This window comes from Carassius auratus, chromosome 30 (genome assembly GCF_003368295.1).
Source record: "Carassius auratus strain Wakin chromosome 30, ASM336829v1, whole genome shotgun sequence".
NCBI classification, from domain to species: Eukaryota; Metazoa; Chordata; class Actinopteri; order Cypriniformes; family Cyprinidae; genus Carassius; species Carassius auratus.
The window spans coordinates 22,941,448-22,960,736 of record NC_039272.1 but is presented as its reverse complement, the minus strand read 5'-3'; the positions used below and the strand labels follow the sequence as shown (position 1 = coordinate 22,960,736).

General features: G+C 36.0%; 1 protein-coding gene across 12 annotated transcripts; it reads right to left on the bottom strand.

The window, feature by feature from the left end:
* Nucleotides 1–659: 659 nt before the first annotated feature.
* brd3b (bromodomain containing 3b) lies at nt 660–19,038 on the bottom strand. Of its 12 annotated transcripts, none has more exons than XM_026212249.1 (13): nt 18,893–19,038; nt 17,447–17,781; nt 16,296–16,433; nt 16,043–16,187; nt 15,773–15,951; nt 14,615–14,986; nt 13,504–13,632; nt 13,235–13,423; nt 12,723–12,791; nt 10,882–11,114; nt 9,327–9,616; nt 7,289–7,414; nt 660–3,880 (listed from the first exon to the last, which is right to left on the bottom strand). In XM_026212249.1, exons 2-13 carry the CDS (start codon nt 17,645–17,647, stop codon nt 3,759–3,761), a joined length of 2,193 nt encoding a protein of 730 aa, XP_026068034.1. In that variant the 5' UTR covers nt 17,648–17,781; nt 18,893–19,038; the 3' UTR covers nt 660–3,758. The 12 variants fall into 12 exon arrangements, with proteins under 12 accessions (XP_026068034.1, XP_026068037.1, XP_026068038.1 ...); XM_026212252.1 differs by having other exon boundaries at nt 660–3,877; XM_026212253.1 differs by having other exon boundaries at nt 14,615–14,983.
* Nucleotides 19,039–19,289: the final 251 nt, after the last annotated feature.

The following is a 19,289-nucleotide window of genomic DNA, read 5'->3' as shown; positions in this document are numbered from 1 at the left end:
CCAATAAGCATTAATCCACAAATGACTTAAGCTTTTGACTTTTTTTTTTTTTTTAATGTGGCTGACAATCCGTCCGAGTTAAAACAAACCAATATTCCGGAGTAACTCATTTACTCAAACAGTACACTGACTGAACTGCTGTGAAGAGAGAACTGAAGATGAACACCAGCTGAGCCAGATAATGAACGAAAGATTGACTCGTTCTTGAGTCAAGAACTGTTTCTGTCAGATGTGTCCGATTCGAGAACCGAGGAGCTGATGATACTGCGCATGTGTGATTTTAACTTAGAAACCTCTATAATTTTGAAATGTGAATTAAGTCCTCACTTAAAATGGTGTCCTCGGCTCTAATATATGATTTCTATATGACAAAGCAATTTAAATAACACACTAATAATAGACCTTTTAAGTATGAAGTATTTATGGTTCATTTTATGGAGCTTGGAAGCCTCCCAAAATATAAATGTTTGTTAAATCAAGATTTAAATGAGGTTTACAAACTTAAGTTGGTACATTTTGACAACTAGACTGCAGTACACTCCTCAAGACAGTATTTTTTTCATTTTATTCTTTTTAATGTCTTCTAAAAAGAAAGTAAGTATATGGAAAAATTAAGTGCACTCAAATAAATATATCTAGATAGTAAAAAGACACTCCTATGGGTTTTTGTGATTTATTTATGAAAAAACGAGGGTCTCATGTCCAAATCTCAGATTAGCTTATACATCAGATATTACCACGCAAGTCTGTGCCAAAACATACTTGTAACTTGCTTTAACTTGACCTTAACATATGCAGTACTACCAATTTTAAAATTTTACTCTAAAGAATGACATTTACATGTTATAAACTGCTCAAAAAGTTTAAGAAATATACTGTAAATTGGCATGCAATACACAAATGTTCTCTCTCGCTCATAAAAAAGAACCAAAATACTTAGACCCAAGACAGAGTTGACTTATAAGTAGTGAATATACATTTATATCTGTAATTATATATCCTATGTATCTTTATATCTCTGTCTGCATCGTGAAGCTCAGTTTTATTTACTGGGCTCTGCTGGAGGAACTGATGAAGAGGAACTGTAACAGAAATCATCTTTGAGACAAGATAAGTAATAGTCACAAGAAACATGTAATGCAATACAGTGCTATAATGAATAAAATCAAACCATAATTAAAAGCATCCTACATATAAGAAAACCAATAAAAACACTTTACATTACGATTTTTTTGTGTTTTCATGATTAAAAATAATAATAAAATATACACATTGTCTTCAACTTTGATTAGTTATACCGGACCAATCTGACTTTATTTTTAATGTGCCAATTAAACTTAAGGCAAGAAGAGCACATCCAATGATTTTGAGGGGTTCAGAGTTAAATTCAAGGCTGTTGCATGAAATAAAACCTTGCCAAAGCTACAAACCCAGTGAATGAGTGGCATTACTGCAGCCACAAGTAGAAAATGAAAAGAAGAAAAAATAAAACTAATACATTCATATTTTTTTTATAAAGATTATCAGTCATTGTCCATTTCCAAACTATTCTGAATACATATGTCCATTTCCAAACTATTCTGAATACATAGCAAGAAGTGCCTAGGTACCATTGAAAGCATTCGATACGCCATTTGAGAAAAACTAAAGTAAAATAAAGTTATTAAAGGTGCTGTATGTAGGATTGACATTAGGAATTGCAGTCCAAATTCAAAATATTGGAGAGGGTTTTTGTTATTTTATTATTTGGCCCCCCTTCCTCACACTTCAAGCACATGCAGGTTGCCAGATTGACAACACAAACAGGAACAAGCGCACTTCAGATGAATGAAATTAATACAATGAATACAATTGGGTAAACTAGCAGTGGGTGTTTCACAAACCAAAACAAAGATCAACATTCCGACCCGGAACACACATTTTCTAAAGGAGAATAACTTACTGTAGCATTTTATTTTCAGATAAACAAGCAAGTTAACTTTCATAAATATCTGCAAACAAATGGTATTTTATGTTTTAGTAGAGTCAAAAACTTACAGCACCTTTAAAACTGAGAACATACATTAGTTGTAATACTGTCAACTAAAAAGAACCATTATCAAACACACATCCTTCTGAAACGACATCTAGCATAGCTGTTTGAAATCTTGTCAAAGAGAACGGTCCAATTTTGTCTTTCCTTAAAGGAGATCTTCTCTAAGTAGTTATTTGTCCAAGAGACCTACCGTATTTTTCGGACTATAAGTGGCACCTGAGTATAAGTCGCATCAGTCCAAAAATACGTCATGATGAGGGAAAAAAACATATATAAGTCGCACTGCACTATAAGTCGCATTTATTTAGAACCAAGAGAAAACATTACCGTCTACAGCCGCGAGAGGGCGCTCTATGTTTTCAGTGTAGGCTACAGGAACACTGAGCACAGCACAGAGCCCACTCTTGCGGCTGGAGACGGTCATGTTTTCTATTGGTTCATTTGTTTTAGTTCATTTCTCTTGGTTCGTGTCAAATTAATTTTGATAAATAAGTCGCACCTGACTATAAGTCGCAGGACCAGCCAAACTATGAAAAAAAAGTGTGACTTATAGTCCGGAAAATACGGTAGTATTCACTTGGTTTTCCAATGGAGGAGTTTCACAGAGGCAGATTCATTTTAATCTGCAGCCTTATGGGCTGAATGTATTTTTGCCATCACTTTTGAAAAATATAATCCCATATATCTCATATTTATTTGAACTTAATTCACAACTTTGACTGTTCTATGAGTGGACTTAGTAAAGATGAGGCATATTAGATAGAGGGTAGGAAATTAAAGCCTACAAATTAATAGTAAAAAAGTAGAAAGACGACAGTCCAAATTGAAAGCAAACAAATGAGCGTATGATACAGATTAAAAACGGACAAACAAAAAATTAGACATAATTCTATATCAAATACTGAGCTGACAGCACCGGAAAAGAACATTTACACTGTTGAAATAGCCAAAAATGATTGCGAAGCCTCTGAAAATGGTTCAATAATGACAATAAAGAGTTTCCAGATGTGGTCTAGAATACTAGTGAGTTATGTTGAGCCAAATTTCTTACAGTTAAACTGGTCAACTGGAAACATTTCTGCTGAAAAACACATAACTTTGTGCCTTGCTGGATAAAAAAAAATAAAAATAAAAAAAAAACTCTTAAAAATGGTTACAATGACAAGTATTATCAAAGTCAGTAAAAGAAATGTGGAATGAGCTGAAAAGTCATGCCAACATGACAGAACCACACCAGAATGAGAGCCGATAATTCATTGTTTGTTCCTTCAGACTTTGTATAGCTACTCGATCAGTAAAATACAGCCAGGCATTTGTCAGTTTTTTTAAGTAATGCATGTTTCCAATATGGATCTAACGAGCAGCAACCTAAAAAAGATGAAAAAAAAAATAAACAAACAACGGATACAGACAACCGTTTCACCTCCACAATTGACGTATTTTCAAAAAAATATCTTTTTTTTTTTTTGTCTTTTTTTTCCTCTGGTGATACCAGGCGTTTCCCTTTGAGGGCCAGCGAGAACCTTAAAATCACTTGAACTATTCCAACTCTCCTCTTTGTCTGAGCCAAGAGCATCCTACAAACTATTTTAAAATATCCTCTGCCTTCTGCAATGCGTCTAGTTCTTTATAAAATGGGCCTTCAGACAGATACTATCATGACAACACACACTACTGGTTAGAAAATAGAGGAGGTTGAAGTATGTGACGCGCCGATTGGAGTTCAGTCTGAGTCACTGCTCTCGGAGCTGGAGCCACTGGAGCTGGAGCTGCCCGAATCTGAAGAACTGCTGCTGCCACTCAGCCGAGATGGCCCGCCCCCCTGAGCTGACCCCGCCTTCTCTGCTGGGAACAGGGAAGAGATCGCAAGGCTCAATATGTATGAGGAAAACAAACACTGAATGAACATATTTTATGCAAATCATTTCCGTTGAGACCTTTGTCCCTATATTGTTACATTAAAGGGCTCTACCCACACCTGTGTATTACGATAAAGCAGAGACATGCACAAAGAAAGCAAAGAACTGATGTCGAAAGGACAGAATATATTACGTGCCCACCAAAGCAGCTGATATCAAGTGAAGTCAGTTAGTTACAGCACATACATAACCACTTTTATCAGTTATTAGCCTCTCTAGCAGTTTTAACCAAATCAGATGAATTGTCCAAAGCAGGGCTCAACAGCAAGGTTTTTATTTTCTACCAGTAGTTCAGATATATAATTCTTGTCAAATACTTTTTACTGGCCCCTACACAAAAAAAAACTTGACATTATTAAAATGAATATATAAAAATAATAATATAATATTTACATATAGAACTTTGAATTTTTAATTTCAATTTTTTATTTAAGAAGTACAAAATACATCTACAAAATACACTACTGTTACAAAATGTATGGTCAGAAAGTTTTTTTTTTTTTTTTTAATCTTTATGAAATAAGTCTCCAGTGCTCACCAAGGCTGCATTTATGTGATCCAAAAATATGGTAAAAACAGTAATATCAAGAAATATTACTGCAATTTTAAAAGGTCTATTTTAACATTCTAAAATATATTTTATTTCTGTGATGGCAAAGCTGAATTTTCAGCAGTCATCACTTTAGTCTTCAGTGTAACATGATCCTTCAGAAATCATTGGAATATGATGATTTGGTGCTTAAGAAACATTCTGATTAGGGCCGGGACTCGATTAAAAAAAATTATCTAATTAATTAGAGGCTTTGTAATTAATTAATCGAAATTAATCACATTTTAATCGCATATAAATATTTGACCTTTAGAACAGTAAGAAGTAATTTTTTTCACATGGATTTATAGTATACCATTGAATAATGACTGAATACATAAGCTTAAGCAACAAAATATTGTTTATTTTTGTTCAACCAAGTCTAGCAGACCAGTGCAATTTTTGCCATTAAGCGTAGGCAATAGCATATTTAGAAACAATTTAGAAATAGTACATTTCAGAAATTCAGGAAGCTTATAGGTGCTGGAACTTTCTGTGAAGTGTTTTTTAAGTAAAACACAATACTGTCAATTACATTCAGAACATTGGAAACACTGACTATTAGAAAACATCTCTCTGTTGCTTCAGAGGCCATAATATACTCTCAATAACCTTGGCCAAAACAATAAAGAGTTCAACATAAACTGTTGCACCAACAAAATAATACATAGTCCACGCTAGCTGCTATATGTTTTGCGTTGAGGTGATACTTGAGGCTCGATGTGCTGCGGAGATATGCGAATGCTAGTTGGTGCTCCAGTATAATCGGTCTTAAAAATAAGTTATTAAAAATGCGGGAATTTTTTTTCTGTAATTAATTAATCTTAATTAACGCGTTATTTTTTGTGTAATTAATTAATCTCAATTAACGCATTAAAGTCCCGGCCCTAATTCTGTTTATTATCAATTCTGAAAACAGCTGAGCTGCTTAATATTCCCATAGAAAACTACTTTTTTTTCTTAACAGAATATTTTGATGAGCAGTTAAAATGATAGTTCATCCCAAAATGAAAATTCTTTCATTAATTATTCACCCTCATGTTGTTCCAAACACAAATTAAGAAATATTTGCTGAAATCTGACATCCCTCTGACCCTGCATAGACAGCAACGCAACTGAAATCTTCCCAGTCTCAGAAACGTAGCAAGGACATAAAACAGTCCATGTGACATCAGTGGCTCAACTTCAATTTTCGTGAAGATACGAGAATACTTTTTGAGCCCTGAACAATTCTTCTTCATTTTTGAGAGTACCATGATACATATGCGCGCTTTCTACAGAATGTAATCAGTGTTGTTTACATTCAGCATGTGCATGTTTTTTTCTTGAATGTAAACAATGCTGAAATGTATTCGCGTATAGTTGAGCCACTGATGTCACATGGGTTGTTTTACGATGTCCTTGCTACGTTTCTGGGTCTGGGAACATTGCACTTGCGTTGTCTATGCAGGGTCAGAGAGCTCTCAGTTTTTATCAAAAAAATCTTATAATTTGTGTTAGTTCACCTAAAAATTTAAATTAGGCTGCATTTTACTCACCCCCGAAACATCCTATGTGTATATAAATTTTTTCTTTCAGTCAGCAGTCAGTAGCTGTTGCAGTTCATCAGTCCAAGAGACGTGAAATAAAAAGCGCCCTTCTATGTAAAAAAAAAAAAAAAAGTCTCACACAGCTCCGGGGGGTGAACCAAGGCCTCCTCTATCGAAGAAAATATCTAAGAAAAATGTCCATATTCCAAACATTATAACAACTTTAATGTAGCTTGCGCCAACAGTTAGTTGTACAGGGAAGCAGTTCCAGCAGGATGACACATGAGGTCAGCGTTGCGCATGCATCGGTGAATCTCGTGAAAACCAACGTTTGTTTACAGGAGCAAACAAAGCAAAACTTCCTTACTTTAGCAAAGGAAAATCAGTCTCCTATAGGCTTATATCAAAATCCTCCAATATTCTCCAACACAAATCCTTGCTTTGTACTTCTAATTAGTGACATTTGTTTTGTTTTGATCTCTGCTGCGTTTCCGCGTGCGTCACTTCTGAGAGATGCATACACAGCGCTGACCTCATACGTAACTCCACCGGAACAACTTCGTTAACTGTGAGTGCAAGCTAGATTAAAGTGATTATTACATTTTGAATACGGATATTTTTCTTACAAAAACGCATCGATTTGCTACAGGAGGCCTGTGTTCACCTCCTAGAGCTGTTAGAGACACTTTTTTTTTTTTTTATAGAAGAGCGCTTTTTATTTCAGGTCTTTTAGACAGAAGGAATGCAACACCTGTTGAGTGCCATGAAACAGCTTGAAAGATCAAAGACAATTTTTTAAAGAAATCCAACTGGATTCGTCTGAAAGAAGAAAGTCATTTACACCTCGGGGGTGAGTAAAACGCAGCATAATTTTCTTTTTTGGGTGAACTAACCCTTTAATCTAGTTAACATGTTAAAGTTGACAAACAGAATTTGCAAGCAAATTTTTAAAGAAGAAACAGGGCAAGAGAGAGTCCCATCAATTAGTCCAAAACTGAGGCCAGCGGTCCATCCTTGTTGTTGAGCCCTGTAAACCCTTTCCATTGTGTGAGTAGCATTACATATGAAGCTCTGACAAAGCCCCTTCGATCAAGTTAGTCAGATTAGTGAAGCAAAAAGCCTATCCTTATCTCTGCTTTCTTATCCTACCGCCTAGATCTAGCTAACCCAGTTTGGTCACCTGTCTGCTCACATCTGCACATTACCACACAGGTACCTTTTTTAGGTGGTTTCTTGTTGTTGTTCAGTTGTCCGCTCACGTCCTGTAGCCTCTTTTCTAACTCTTTCTTCTTTTCCTGTACCAGTTCCTCTTTAGACTTGGCACTCTTTTTCCCAGTGCCCGCTGCAGGAGACACACAGCGGTGACCGGTGAGAAACGGGTTGCCCTCGTAGCCCACCGCCGTGGCAACAAGCAGCAAAAAGCACTATACTACACTGGTTTTTAACTCCATGATGACAAATTTATGTTAAAGGAATCTATCGGGTTCAGTGCAAGTTGAGCCTAAATGGCAGCATTTGTTTTTTACCATAAAAAAACTATTTAGCCTCATCCCTCAAAAATCAAAGGTCCATTTAGGCACCAACAAAGGAACAGAACGGGGACATTTTTTGCAGGATTTAAAATAAATGGGATTATATTATGAAACAATGAAATAAATAATACAAAAATGTTAACAGAATAAGTTGAAAGTGCTCATAATTTTTCAAGTTTATTTGAGGACTATTATTATCATTGTTTAATAAATTAAATATAACTAATTTAATTAGTTGTAACTTTTGAAATTTAATTTAACTTAAAAACAGGAAAAGGCTAGTAAGCCATTTCTTCACACTAAAACCATGCTAACACATTGTTTACATCTACATTTTCCCCCATTGAGGAACCAATTTTTATCGATAATCGATAAACCTTTAAAAAGAACTATAGAGAATTATTAGGATGGCATATAGAATTATTTCAACTTGTTATTTTTTAGTAATAATATTTAACGTTGTAATTCTTGGTGAAAAACTAAATTACCCATGATTCTGCAAAGTAATCTTCACCCATTAGAGGTGAAAACCTGTCAGATGTCGTGCTGTGATGTTTACAGGAATTGAAAAAAAATAGGTAGAATGTCAATTTTTTTTCAAAATTTGGGTTTAATTCAATATGTATCGTAAACCTACCATAAAAATTACAGACCCTTAATTTCTTTGTAAGTGGGGATCATATAAATAATGTTCCACGCTGTATGTCCTATTTCGAACTTTATAACTCGAGTTAACTCAACAATTGCGAGTTTGTCAATACTGAGGGAAAAAGCCAGAAGTGTGGGATATGAACTCATTATTCTGAGCCGAGAGAATGACAAGTTGATTTTTCTTCTCAGAATTGTGAGACATAATGATGTGGGGGGAAAGGCAGAATTTTGAAATATAAATTCAAAACTACCTTCTTTTATTCTTATTCAATGGCTTCCATACACTACTACTATAAAATGTGATTTTCTGCCACCAGATAGGCTCCGCATCACTGTTTGACCGAACATGAGACCGAAACGGGTTTATACTGGTCTTAGTACATGTGGTTAATTAATATAACGCAGTACTTAATTGTATAATAACACTACACCTTAAAATCAAGGGTAACCTGTAGTTCTTCTCTTATTTTTGTCTGATTTACAAATACTTTTCACATCAACTTGTGTAATGTGGTTCACCTGGAACCAAGGTGTACGGGCACTGTTGCACGCCACTGAAACAACAATGTGTATTTAACACTGACCCTCTAATGGAATTTTTATTTTTTGGAAAAGGAGGGACAAGTGGAAATTGCTTTTTGTGGTAATCAAAATTAGGCCAAAAATGCTTTCGATTGAGCTCAACTCGTAATGAACCCAGAATATTCCTTCATGAAGTATGAATAGCGTAGAGTGCACATTAATTACATGTACACTGTACAATTTGGAAATTCATAGTCTAATCAAATGTTCTCTATTTTATACTGATGTACTCTTTAAACCCCTTGAATCTTCACTTGAAGGTATTAATACCAGGGAAAGCACAAAAAAGATAATCCACCAAAAGTCATGCAACACACACTGGAGAAGGTGAGTGCTCCCAGCTCAAAGGAGGAAACAGCACAGCCCATTTCAGCTTTTAGAGCAGACGGACCAGGCAAGAAAAGGGAGTTGCTCGTCTATAAAATACTGAAATAAGCCTAGACTAGCATTACCACAACATCTGCAGAGAAGGAAAAGAAAGGCACTCACGTAAAGGTTTGCGTTGCTTTTTCTGTAAACACGACTTGACGTATCGTTCGAGCTCACGCAACGTGGAAGGCTTGAGCGTTTCAAAGTCAATCTCGATCTCGTCTGGGTTGGAGTCTCGCAGCGAGGGCTCACGCGACTGGATGATGTGGACCACGCGGCCCAGTTTTTCACCCGGCAGACGGTTGATATCCAGGCTGAGCTGCCGTTTCTCATCATAAGACATGGGAAGAGACTCCTCCTCATCAGACTCGTAGTTTGCAGAGCCAGGTTTGCCCCCCTTTTTCTGTTGCCTGTGAATTGGAGGTGTAGTTTGCACAAAGGCTTTGTGACCTTAACTCTATGCATAAAACTGAACTGGAATGTTGGGATTGAGATAACCGTTAGCTTACATTACTACTACTACCAATAAATGGTACATTGTGTGTTATTGCATTGCTTTGACTTATGTCATATTTCAATATTATAACTTAAAAACTGGTATTGATCCACATACACAAGGCAGGCCAAATAATCAGCTGATATTTTCGGTTTATAATTATGCCTGCTTGGCATACTGGCAAGTATTTATTTATTTATTTTTTTCAGCAGAACGAGATAAACTTAATTAAGAAATAATGTCACAGAGAAATAATTCAGCAATAATGAAAGATGGCCACAATTGTGTGAGATATACACTACCGTTCAAATTTTTTGAATCTGTCAGATTTATATATAGTTTTTTGTAAGAAAGAAGTTATTTTTATATAGTAAAGGTGCATTAAACTGACCAAAAGTAAAATTAAATACATTTACAAAGTTATAAAACATATCCATTTCAAATAAATGCTATTCTTTTTTACTTTCTATTCATTAAATAATGTTGAGAAAACTAGTTTCCACTTGCCAATATTAAGATCACAACTGTCTTCAACATGGAAAATGATCAGAAATGTTTTTGTTTTTGTTTTTTTAAACAGGAAATCAGTATATTCTAATGATTTGTGGAGGATCATGTGAAGACTGAAGTAATGAAAATGTAGCTTTGCCACCACGGGAATTAATTTCCTTTTAAAATATAAGAGTTATTTATTACAATAGTATTTCAAAATATTCACGTTTTTACTGTATTTTTGATCAAATAAATGCAGCCTTGCATAATCAAAAAGAAACTTCCCTCAAAAAAAAAAAAAAAAAAAAAAAAAAAAAAACCCTGATTGGTAGAGTTAAGTCCAATTATGAGAAATTACAACAAGTTTTAGTCTGAGGTGGAAACAGTCTTCCATAGTTTTCAGATATTTTAGAGGGATCCTGAATAAATATTAATTTAAATTAAAATGAATTTCTGCACATCCCATTGCCTAAAACCTCTATAATAAAATTCAGAATGTATAATATAGCCTGATACTACAATGAATGGCTAATTACTTGGTATCATAACACATAGATACATAAGCATTATATACAATATCTGTTGCCATTCTTTTAAGATATCACACCAAATCCATAACCACAAATGGGATCACAAATTTATCATACAGTTAGTTATAAACATCCCAGCTGTAGAAAACAAGCTAACCTCGTGGTGGATGTGCTGTTGGGTTTCCGCGCAGAGGTCTTCTTCTGCGGAGTTTGCTTATTCGGTTGTGAGGACTTGGCCTTTTTGTCATCTTCCACCTTCACCTTGGTTTTGTCTTTGTCCTTCTCTTTGTCTTTTTTCTTTTTCTCCTTTTCTTTCTTCTCTTTCTTTTTCTTTGGTTTGCTCACAGGACCCTGTGACAGAGCGGCTAGCTGTTCATGAACAGCCTTCAGCTGAGGAGGAAGGTGGAGGGAATGGTTAGCAAGCAGGGGGATGGGGCATGCTGCATCGATGCTAACGTAAAAGACTAGGATCTTGGCTGTGCGGGGACAGATGACGGGACTGGTGATGAAGGGAAGAGTTTAAAGGATAATGAATGACATTTGTCACCTACAGATCTCTCATTTTCATGGAAATACTCTCCCCAGAAAAGAGGACTCTTATTTTGAAACATTCACCAAGCCTCGCATAATTCTATTAGCTTCTGAATTCTTTGCAACAAAATAGTCATAAAAATGTGTAAGTACTTTAAAGTTCCAGCACATTAATCAAACAATTCTACAAATACGGTATCGTTCTCCATTTAGTAGTACGGTGTTTCTGAAAAAACCCACATGTAAGGAGTTTAAACTAAATGAAATGAAAGCGTATGTGGCTTATAAATCATCCCAAATTATGAGGACATGAACGCATATATGTATTTTCCAGAGCTGTTCTGAGAGTCACTTCACAAACTTTTTACTGTAAAAAAAAAAAAAAAAAACCTGTCAAACACATACATTTAAAAGATCTGTCAGACAAATAAAAATTTGGTTCAACTTGAAGAATTTATGACAGAGACATATTTTTATATACTAAAATGTACTTTTCAAAATATTTCAGAATATTTCATACAAATAAATTTTTCGTCAATCTATAGAGTTACGTTGTGCAGCATCTTATTTGACAAATTGTTTTTTTTACGTTTTATTGTAAATTGTTCATTTTAATTTGATTACATTTTTAAGTTTTACTACTTCATTTCATGAAGTCACCATTTTTGATTATAAATCTGCATTAAATCATAAAACACAGAACCCTGGATTTTCTTTCTTTTTTTTTTTTTACTTAAAACGGAATTCAGGGGAAAATAACATGTATTTAATGGGGCACTAAATTTATTTGTAAGCAAAGAAGTTATTAATATATTCATTCTCATGAATGAATAGAAAACATGTGGAAAGCATTTCCTAAATACTGTGATAAATATCGATTTCATATGATATGGGGGAAAAATCTTGTGATAATATTTTTGGCCATATCACCCAGCCCTCATTCACCATTATTTCCAAATGCAAACTATTGATCTGAATGATTCATCTGTGCATGTTTCAGACTTCTTTCTAGTGACCTCTCCTATCACTTCATCAACTTTCTTACAATTAGCTGCAAGCTCACATTCAAATCAGCCTCTATCCAATAAACAACCAATGAACAGAATCAGGTCTCTGTCTTATTTTGTAAAAAAAAATCCATTCTACTTTTAATCTATTTCATTGCAACATTTAACCTCATTTACAGACTGAAAAACCATAATCATTTGGAAGCACTGGAGACCATGTCCCGGCAAAGATTTGGATTCTCACTGTCATACATGCCAATCAATGTCATTCACAGAGCAGAAGAGGGAAACAGAGCCGAAAGACTAGCTGAGTGACAAAGCAAGCTCACTTGAGGGAGATGCCCAGCTCAAATACACCCCATAAAGCACCACCTTAACCCTCTACCGCTCACATAAGAAGCAGCTACGAAAATGAAGGAGTTAGTGGGGTTGGGGACCGGGAAGTAAAAATATCATTCACCTGAAAATGTTTGGCACACCCGTTTTTTGTCCCCGCCCTGTTACCATTGGGGTGCTCCACAGCGAATTGCTGGTAAAAAAGCCAAAGTGAAATCAACGGACAAAATAGTCATTCTCAGAAATGTATTTTAACAACAGACTGTCAAGATGAGAGCAGAGTTACTACAATAGACACCAATACGTTTGATACTGAGAGATTAAAAATTGTCATCTGAAGTTTGACAGCATGCAGGCCAATGTATACCAAGATGCCAACACAAACTGCAGAGGCGGTAGAGGGTTAAACGTTCAGTCCAGGGTGAAAATGGGCACTCATTTCCAAAACATTACAAAAACAAGAGACATTAAGGAAAAATAAAAAAAAGTCCAAATGACTCTGACACAAGCAGTCAGACTGAGGAGGTGGTGGTGGTGGTGAATGTGAGGGGGTGCGGATGTGGCCTCTGCCTGTCTCTCCACCCTTGGTTTGGATCTTGGTCCTCAAGTGGTGACACCCACCTGTTTGTCACTCACCTGTTCCTGCAGCTCAGCCAGCCGAGTGGCCCGTTCCTCCTCCGAGTCGGAGCTGGAACTGGAAGAGTCGGCGCTGCTCTCGCTGCTGCCGGTGCTCTTGCTCACCACCGCCGTGGCTGATACCGCACTGGGCGAGGACGGCTCTGCGGGTTCATCGGGCATCTTGGCGAATTTCATCTCAAACACATCCTGCAGGACATGGACAGATAAGATTGGTGAGATCTGAAAGCTCATGATAAGGCACAATGGCTCATTGTCAAGCATTGCACCTGGAGTTTTCTTGCCATGGCAACGACCTCGTGATCGGGTGGGTTGTATTTGTAACAATTTGAGAACATTAACCGAATATCTGCTGCGAAACTTTGGCCGTCTTGGTATTCTCGACTGTCCATCTTTTTCTGAAAAAAAAAAAAAAAAAAAAGACATTCTATGAGACACAGTTTAGCTATAATAAGGTAAAAATAAATAAACATACACACACACACACACATATATATTTATATGGTGAATTAAGGGGAATTTTTTTTCTCAGTCCTTTCAATTCAAGTGCCCCAATTTACCTGAATTCAGCATATATACACACAGAAACACGCAGTACTGTGCAATTATCGTCAAGTCAGTCTGGAATAACATGAAGAAACAGAACAAGCAAATGCCTAGAACTTGGAATTGTAGCTTTGAAGGCTTCTTTGAAGTGTCTCAGAGACATTGCCACAGTTCTTCTGGATTGAGTCTGTCTCAGTTTCACCTGTTTCTTCATGTTATTCCAGACTGACTGGTGATGATGCTGAGATCAGATCTCTGTGTGTGGCACTGGCCGCTGTCAGATTCCTTGTGCAAACAAAAATCTCACTGGATTATTATAATTAATGGCAAAAATTATGTTTGGAAGTGTAAACCTATATTTCCTACTGATACACTACAGCAAAAGATAGAAATAACTGACTTATATAAATTAAATAATTTATTTAGAAAGTTTATTTATATAAATACAATTATTTGTTTAAACAAATTTGTTACTCATTTTTAGAATATTTTTATAAAATTATACATTTATTAATGTTATAGTTAAAATAATATAAACTACTGTGTGCAAAAATAGTAATTCACAGAAAAGTTCTTTATATAAATATAATCACTATATCACTAGAAATGTAATACTACTAGTTTATATATAAAAAATTTATAATGTTTTTATCATAATATAGTGTTGAAGTTTTATATATGTAGGCATTTTGAATATTTAATATATATAGTATATTATTTTCTTTTTTGTGTGTTATAAAGCTTATGTAAATAAATATATTAGATTCATATGAACATTTACTATTATATACTCAAATACCAACTGTCTTGACAAGGTGAAATTGTGTGCCATACTTTGACAGTGCTGAGGTCCATTGGTTGCTTGATGATTTCGTGATAATCATGCAGCTCGAGGGCTTCTGCATCTACAGGCTTGTAGAAGGGCCAGGCGTAGGCCGCATGCTTCTTGGAAAGCATCTCTTTAAGGATAGTGTCACAGTATTTGAGATGATCATTGAGCTTGTTTTTCTTGTTGCCTTGTTGTTGGACATCCCCATCCTCCAGGTCCTTTTTGGGAGGTTTAATGGGTCGACCAGTGCTCTCTCGTCTGGAAATGACTTTACTATGTTTGGACTCCAACATCGCAGTGGGCGACTCACTTCTGCTGGCAGTGATCGCGCAGGTTGTGGGTGTGGTAGTGTCTGCTTTCCGCTTCACCCCTTTCTTCTGAGAAAAATTATATCGGCATGTGTGTCAGACCACAATGAAAAAATAAACAGATGATCAGTGGGGTACACTTAAGGAAGCCTTTTATAATTGGTCTGGTTTAGGGTCAAATTGGTCACCCATCAAACATGTTTTTTAGAGAACGACAGAAAAAAAAAAACAGCCTACAAATAATTTTATTTGCACAAACTATCACATTACTCTCAATGCATAATTATGGGAACATTGCTCATAGTAGGTGATGTGAAATGTATTCTGAAGGAAGTGAATCTGGCTGAAACATGGTGCTTTAGGAGATGAATTTGGAGATTCATAAGAGGTTTCAGTGTGCTGACAGTCTAACAGCTGCTTTTAGACTGTTAACACACTAAAGCACAGCATGCTGTCATAAAACTAAAGACCTCTCAAAGAAGTTGCATCTAAATTCTCTAAATTCATTAAAGCCTAGCTGCTAAAAATAAAGCTAAAAATAGAAGGAAAAGAAGAAATATATATAAAAAACAATTACATAAATATTTAATAAATAAAAATAGTCAGTTGCTATAATAATGCAAAACTGTGTTATATTTATAAAAAATCTCTGTTTGTGTAATCTAAACAAAAATGTTGTATAGATAGATAGATAGATATTAATACGGTAATGTCTTATAATTCATAGATAAATATTTTTTTTTTTTAATTGTTACCCCTCTTGGCAACAGATGACCTCAAAATGTACTCTGCAAAATAAAGACAGAGCAAATAAACAAAGACCTGCAGCTTCCACGTAGTTTGAGCTGGTCTTACTTTGACAACTGGCTGTGCAGTTGGGATCATGGACGCGGCAGGGGGAACAGCTTGGACATTGGAGGTGATGGTCGAGACTGGAGTCGCAGCTATTACAGGAGTCGGAGCCGGCTGAGGAGGGGAGCTCGGACATGACGAGGATGGGGAGCCAGTAGTCAGTGCTATTGATTGTTGGATTTCTGTTTGGATGTGATAATGACAAGGTCAGCTGGAAGCTCTTCTTCACTGGGAACTCCAAAGGTTTATTAATGGTGACATCCAGTCAGTTACCTGAAGCAGGGGGTGCTCCAGGTTTCCGTGCTTTACCCTTCGGTGGTGGGGGTAAAAGTTCCACCTCCTCCTGGGGCATCTGAGCTACTTTTTGGAGGAAAACCTTTTCCAAGGCTTGAGCCATGAGGACAATGTCATCTGTGGGCTAGGACAATATTTCAAGGGAATTTCATTTAAATCACACATTATAAAACACCTGGTAAAAATAATAATAATAATAATAAAAGAGTAAATATTAAGAACTTAAATCTACCTTGTTATAGATATAACAGTTTGTGAACATAGTGTTAAAATCCTGCATGCATTCTCCAGCAGTCCAATAGTAGTTATTCTCAAGTCGCTTCTTTATGGTTCCCATGTCCATTGGATTCTTGATAATTTTATGGTAGTCCTGTATGACAAAGATAATAAAATAGACAGGCTGTTATGCACTGATTGGAAGAAAACAAACATTTATGGGCGATCTATACATTTTTTTAGATGTTCAAATACTAAATCTATTAGCATGTCATTTATATTTGATTTCCCAGAAATAACACTGTACACATTAAAATTATTATTATTTTGAAAATCCCAATACAACAACAATAAAAATGTTCTGACTCAAAAAAAAACTGACTCAATTTGCAGCCCAACCAATAGCAGACGGGACCCTTTAAAAACAGTCAATATTTTTGCAATTCCATTTGGTAACACTAGAGGCACAGAAATGACATGACACCTTCAAGTCAAAAACAACAACATTGTGAAATATTATTACAACTTAAAATAACTGTTTTCTATTTTAAAATGTAATTTATTCCCGTGGTGACAAAGCTGATCATTTTGTGGAAACTGTGATGCATTTTTTTCAGGATTATTTAATGTGAAGAAGGTCCAAAATAACAGCATTTATTTGGAAAATAAATATTTTGTAGCATTATAAATGCATGAACTCTCACTTTAGCCCACTTAATGTGTCCTTGCTGAAAAAAAAAATACTGATTTAAAAAATATATATATTACCCCCAATTTTTTTATGTTAGTGTATTGCGGTTTCCAAAAAAAAAAAAAAAATTATATAGGTAATAATAATATGTAATAATGTTTCTTGAGCATCAAATCAACATCTTAGAATTATTTCTGAATGATCATGTGACACTGTAGACTGGTGTGAAGGCAGCTGAAAGTTCTGCTTGGCCGTAACAGGAATACATTAAATTTTAAAATACATTTTAAAAGAAAAAAATTCGTTCAAATCGAAATAATTTCACGGTATTACTGTTTCACTGTATTGTATCAAATACATGCAGACTTTGTCTTCATAAAAAAAAAAAAATGTATTCCAAACTTATAGTGTATATTTATGTCATGTAATTTCTGAAGTGTGTATTTATGAAATGAAGCCAGAAACAATTTACTCACTGGCAGATTCAATTTGATGGCATCCACAGGTGTGTAAAAGGGCCACGCAAACTGATGCTTCCATAGAGTCTTCACAACCACATTCTGCATGTATTGTAGCTGGTTGGTTTTTCGGCCAGGCTTACCAGGGTTCGTGACCTCAGGAGGGGGAGGGTTCACAATAGGTGGAGGCACCTGGGCAGGGGATGTGACTACAGACATTCTGCTCAGTTTAGGGGAAGAAGTTGCTTGAATGACGTCTGTACGTCTCTTAGCTCAGTTACAATGATCCTCTTGCTGCTCCTTAGTCCCACCTCGACACACACATCCCATCTCAGGACCTGGGTGTCCGCACGCTGCCAATAAACGTAGAGAAATAACTTATTAAATATACGTGAAAAATATATAGATATGTATGAGAGTGTATGTCTATACACACACACACATGCAGCATCAATCAAAATGTAAATTCAGAATCATATAAATTTACAAAGCCACACATTATACTGCTTAATTATTTTGCAAATGTATTGCTATAATATACATTGTAATATAATTTAAAACGAGACCTCTATCATGGTGGAAGTTCACGTGCATGTTGTTAAAACAGTAGTTGTGTTCATTATTATTTATAATCACTCACACAACGAAAATAATTTTAAGGTTATTTATTGTACATTTTCCAGCTAAATGCATCTTCACCAGTAACTTAATTTAGTTACAAGTCTAAACTATAATATCGGGGGGTTCACACAAATGAATGAAAAAAAAGGAAAAAGCTGAACATTTCTGCACACTTGTGCGTTTCATTCGAACTAACGTTACTTTCAATAGTTTTAAAAACCAACGAAGCGAACTAAATTTCGCTTGCCTATGAGAGGCCATGAATAATTGCAGGTTTAGTCGGAATTAAACCAAAACATCAGCTAGCAAATTGCGCCCCTGCGCGCCCTTAAACGGAGCTTTCGAACTGTAAATCTGACTGGAAACGCATTTGCAATCGCGCGTTAAAGTAACTGCATCAGGCGTGTGTATAAGTTCTTGAAAAGATGGCGGGCACGGGAGAGACAGGGCATCGAGTGAGGAATGCCGAGGATCGAGCCCCACCATGTCTCTAACACAACCATTGTGTGTGCATGCCGTTCAGTCAGCTAGCTACTCAGCGGGCTAATTTGAAATCATCCCACAATGCATCCTCCAGCTCGGTTCATCCGCTTAATAGAACGAGAGAAAAACAGTGCAAACATTTACAGCAAGCTCTGCGTTCACGGATCGAAACTGCTGCGCGTGAAAGAAGGTTTTGTTACATTGTTGTTGCAAAGCGCCGCTCATCAGCTCCACTCTGTCAAGAGGAGATCCTGCTAGCCACATTCAGCTGTGTTTCCCCCCCAAAATACCAATATACATCACCTAAACTGAATATAAACTTCGATCGGAATGCGGTAAACGTAAATATGCATGTTGTACTTTATTACTTTCACTCCAACCGGCTCCGGTAGCGTTTTCCTTGCAGATTTTCGGGTAGCTTTTATTGCGAAGAAGCATAATAGATGGCTGGGGTCGACACTGGTTGGGCGCATGCGCGCTACGGCGCAGGGTATTGTGGTTGTTGTTGTGTAAATGAATAACTGTCGCTCTCTGCGGTCTGCGCTGCTTAGCCTTTATCGTTCTCCTGTGCAGTATACAATGTTGTTTTTTGTTTATTTTGTTTATCTGTCTGTCTGTCTGTCTGTCTGTCTGTCTGTCTGTCTGTCTGTCTGTCACAAACCCATGCTGTTTACAATTATTCCAATACTTATGCAATTCCATTGTAATGAGGCAATAGATAGATAGACGTTAATATAATATCTAATAAATTCAGGCA

Bases quoted from the DNA above. Each gene is read 5' to 3' on its own strand.
- brd3b (XM_026212249.1), bottom strand. From the start codon at position 17,647: ATGTCTGTAGTCACATCCCCTGCCCAGGTGCCTCCACCTATTGTGAAC. The intron at 16,188-16,295 runs GTAGATTTAAGT...ATATTGTCCTAG, and splicing joins ACTGTTATATCTATAACAAG to CCCACAGATGACATTGTCCT. The intron at 3,881-7,288 runs GTACCTGTGTGG...CCCTGTTCCCAG, and splicing joins CAAGAAACCACCTAAAAAAG to CAGAGAAGGCGGGGTCAGCT.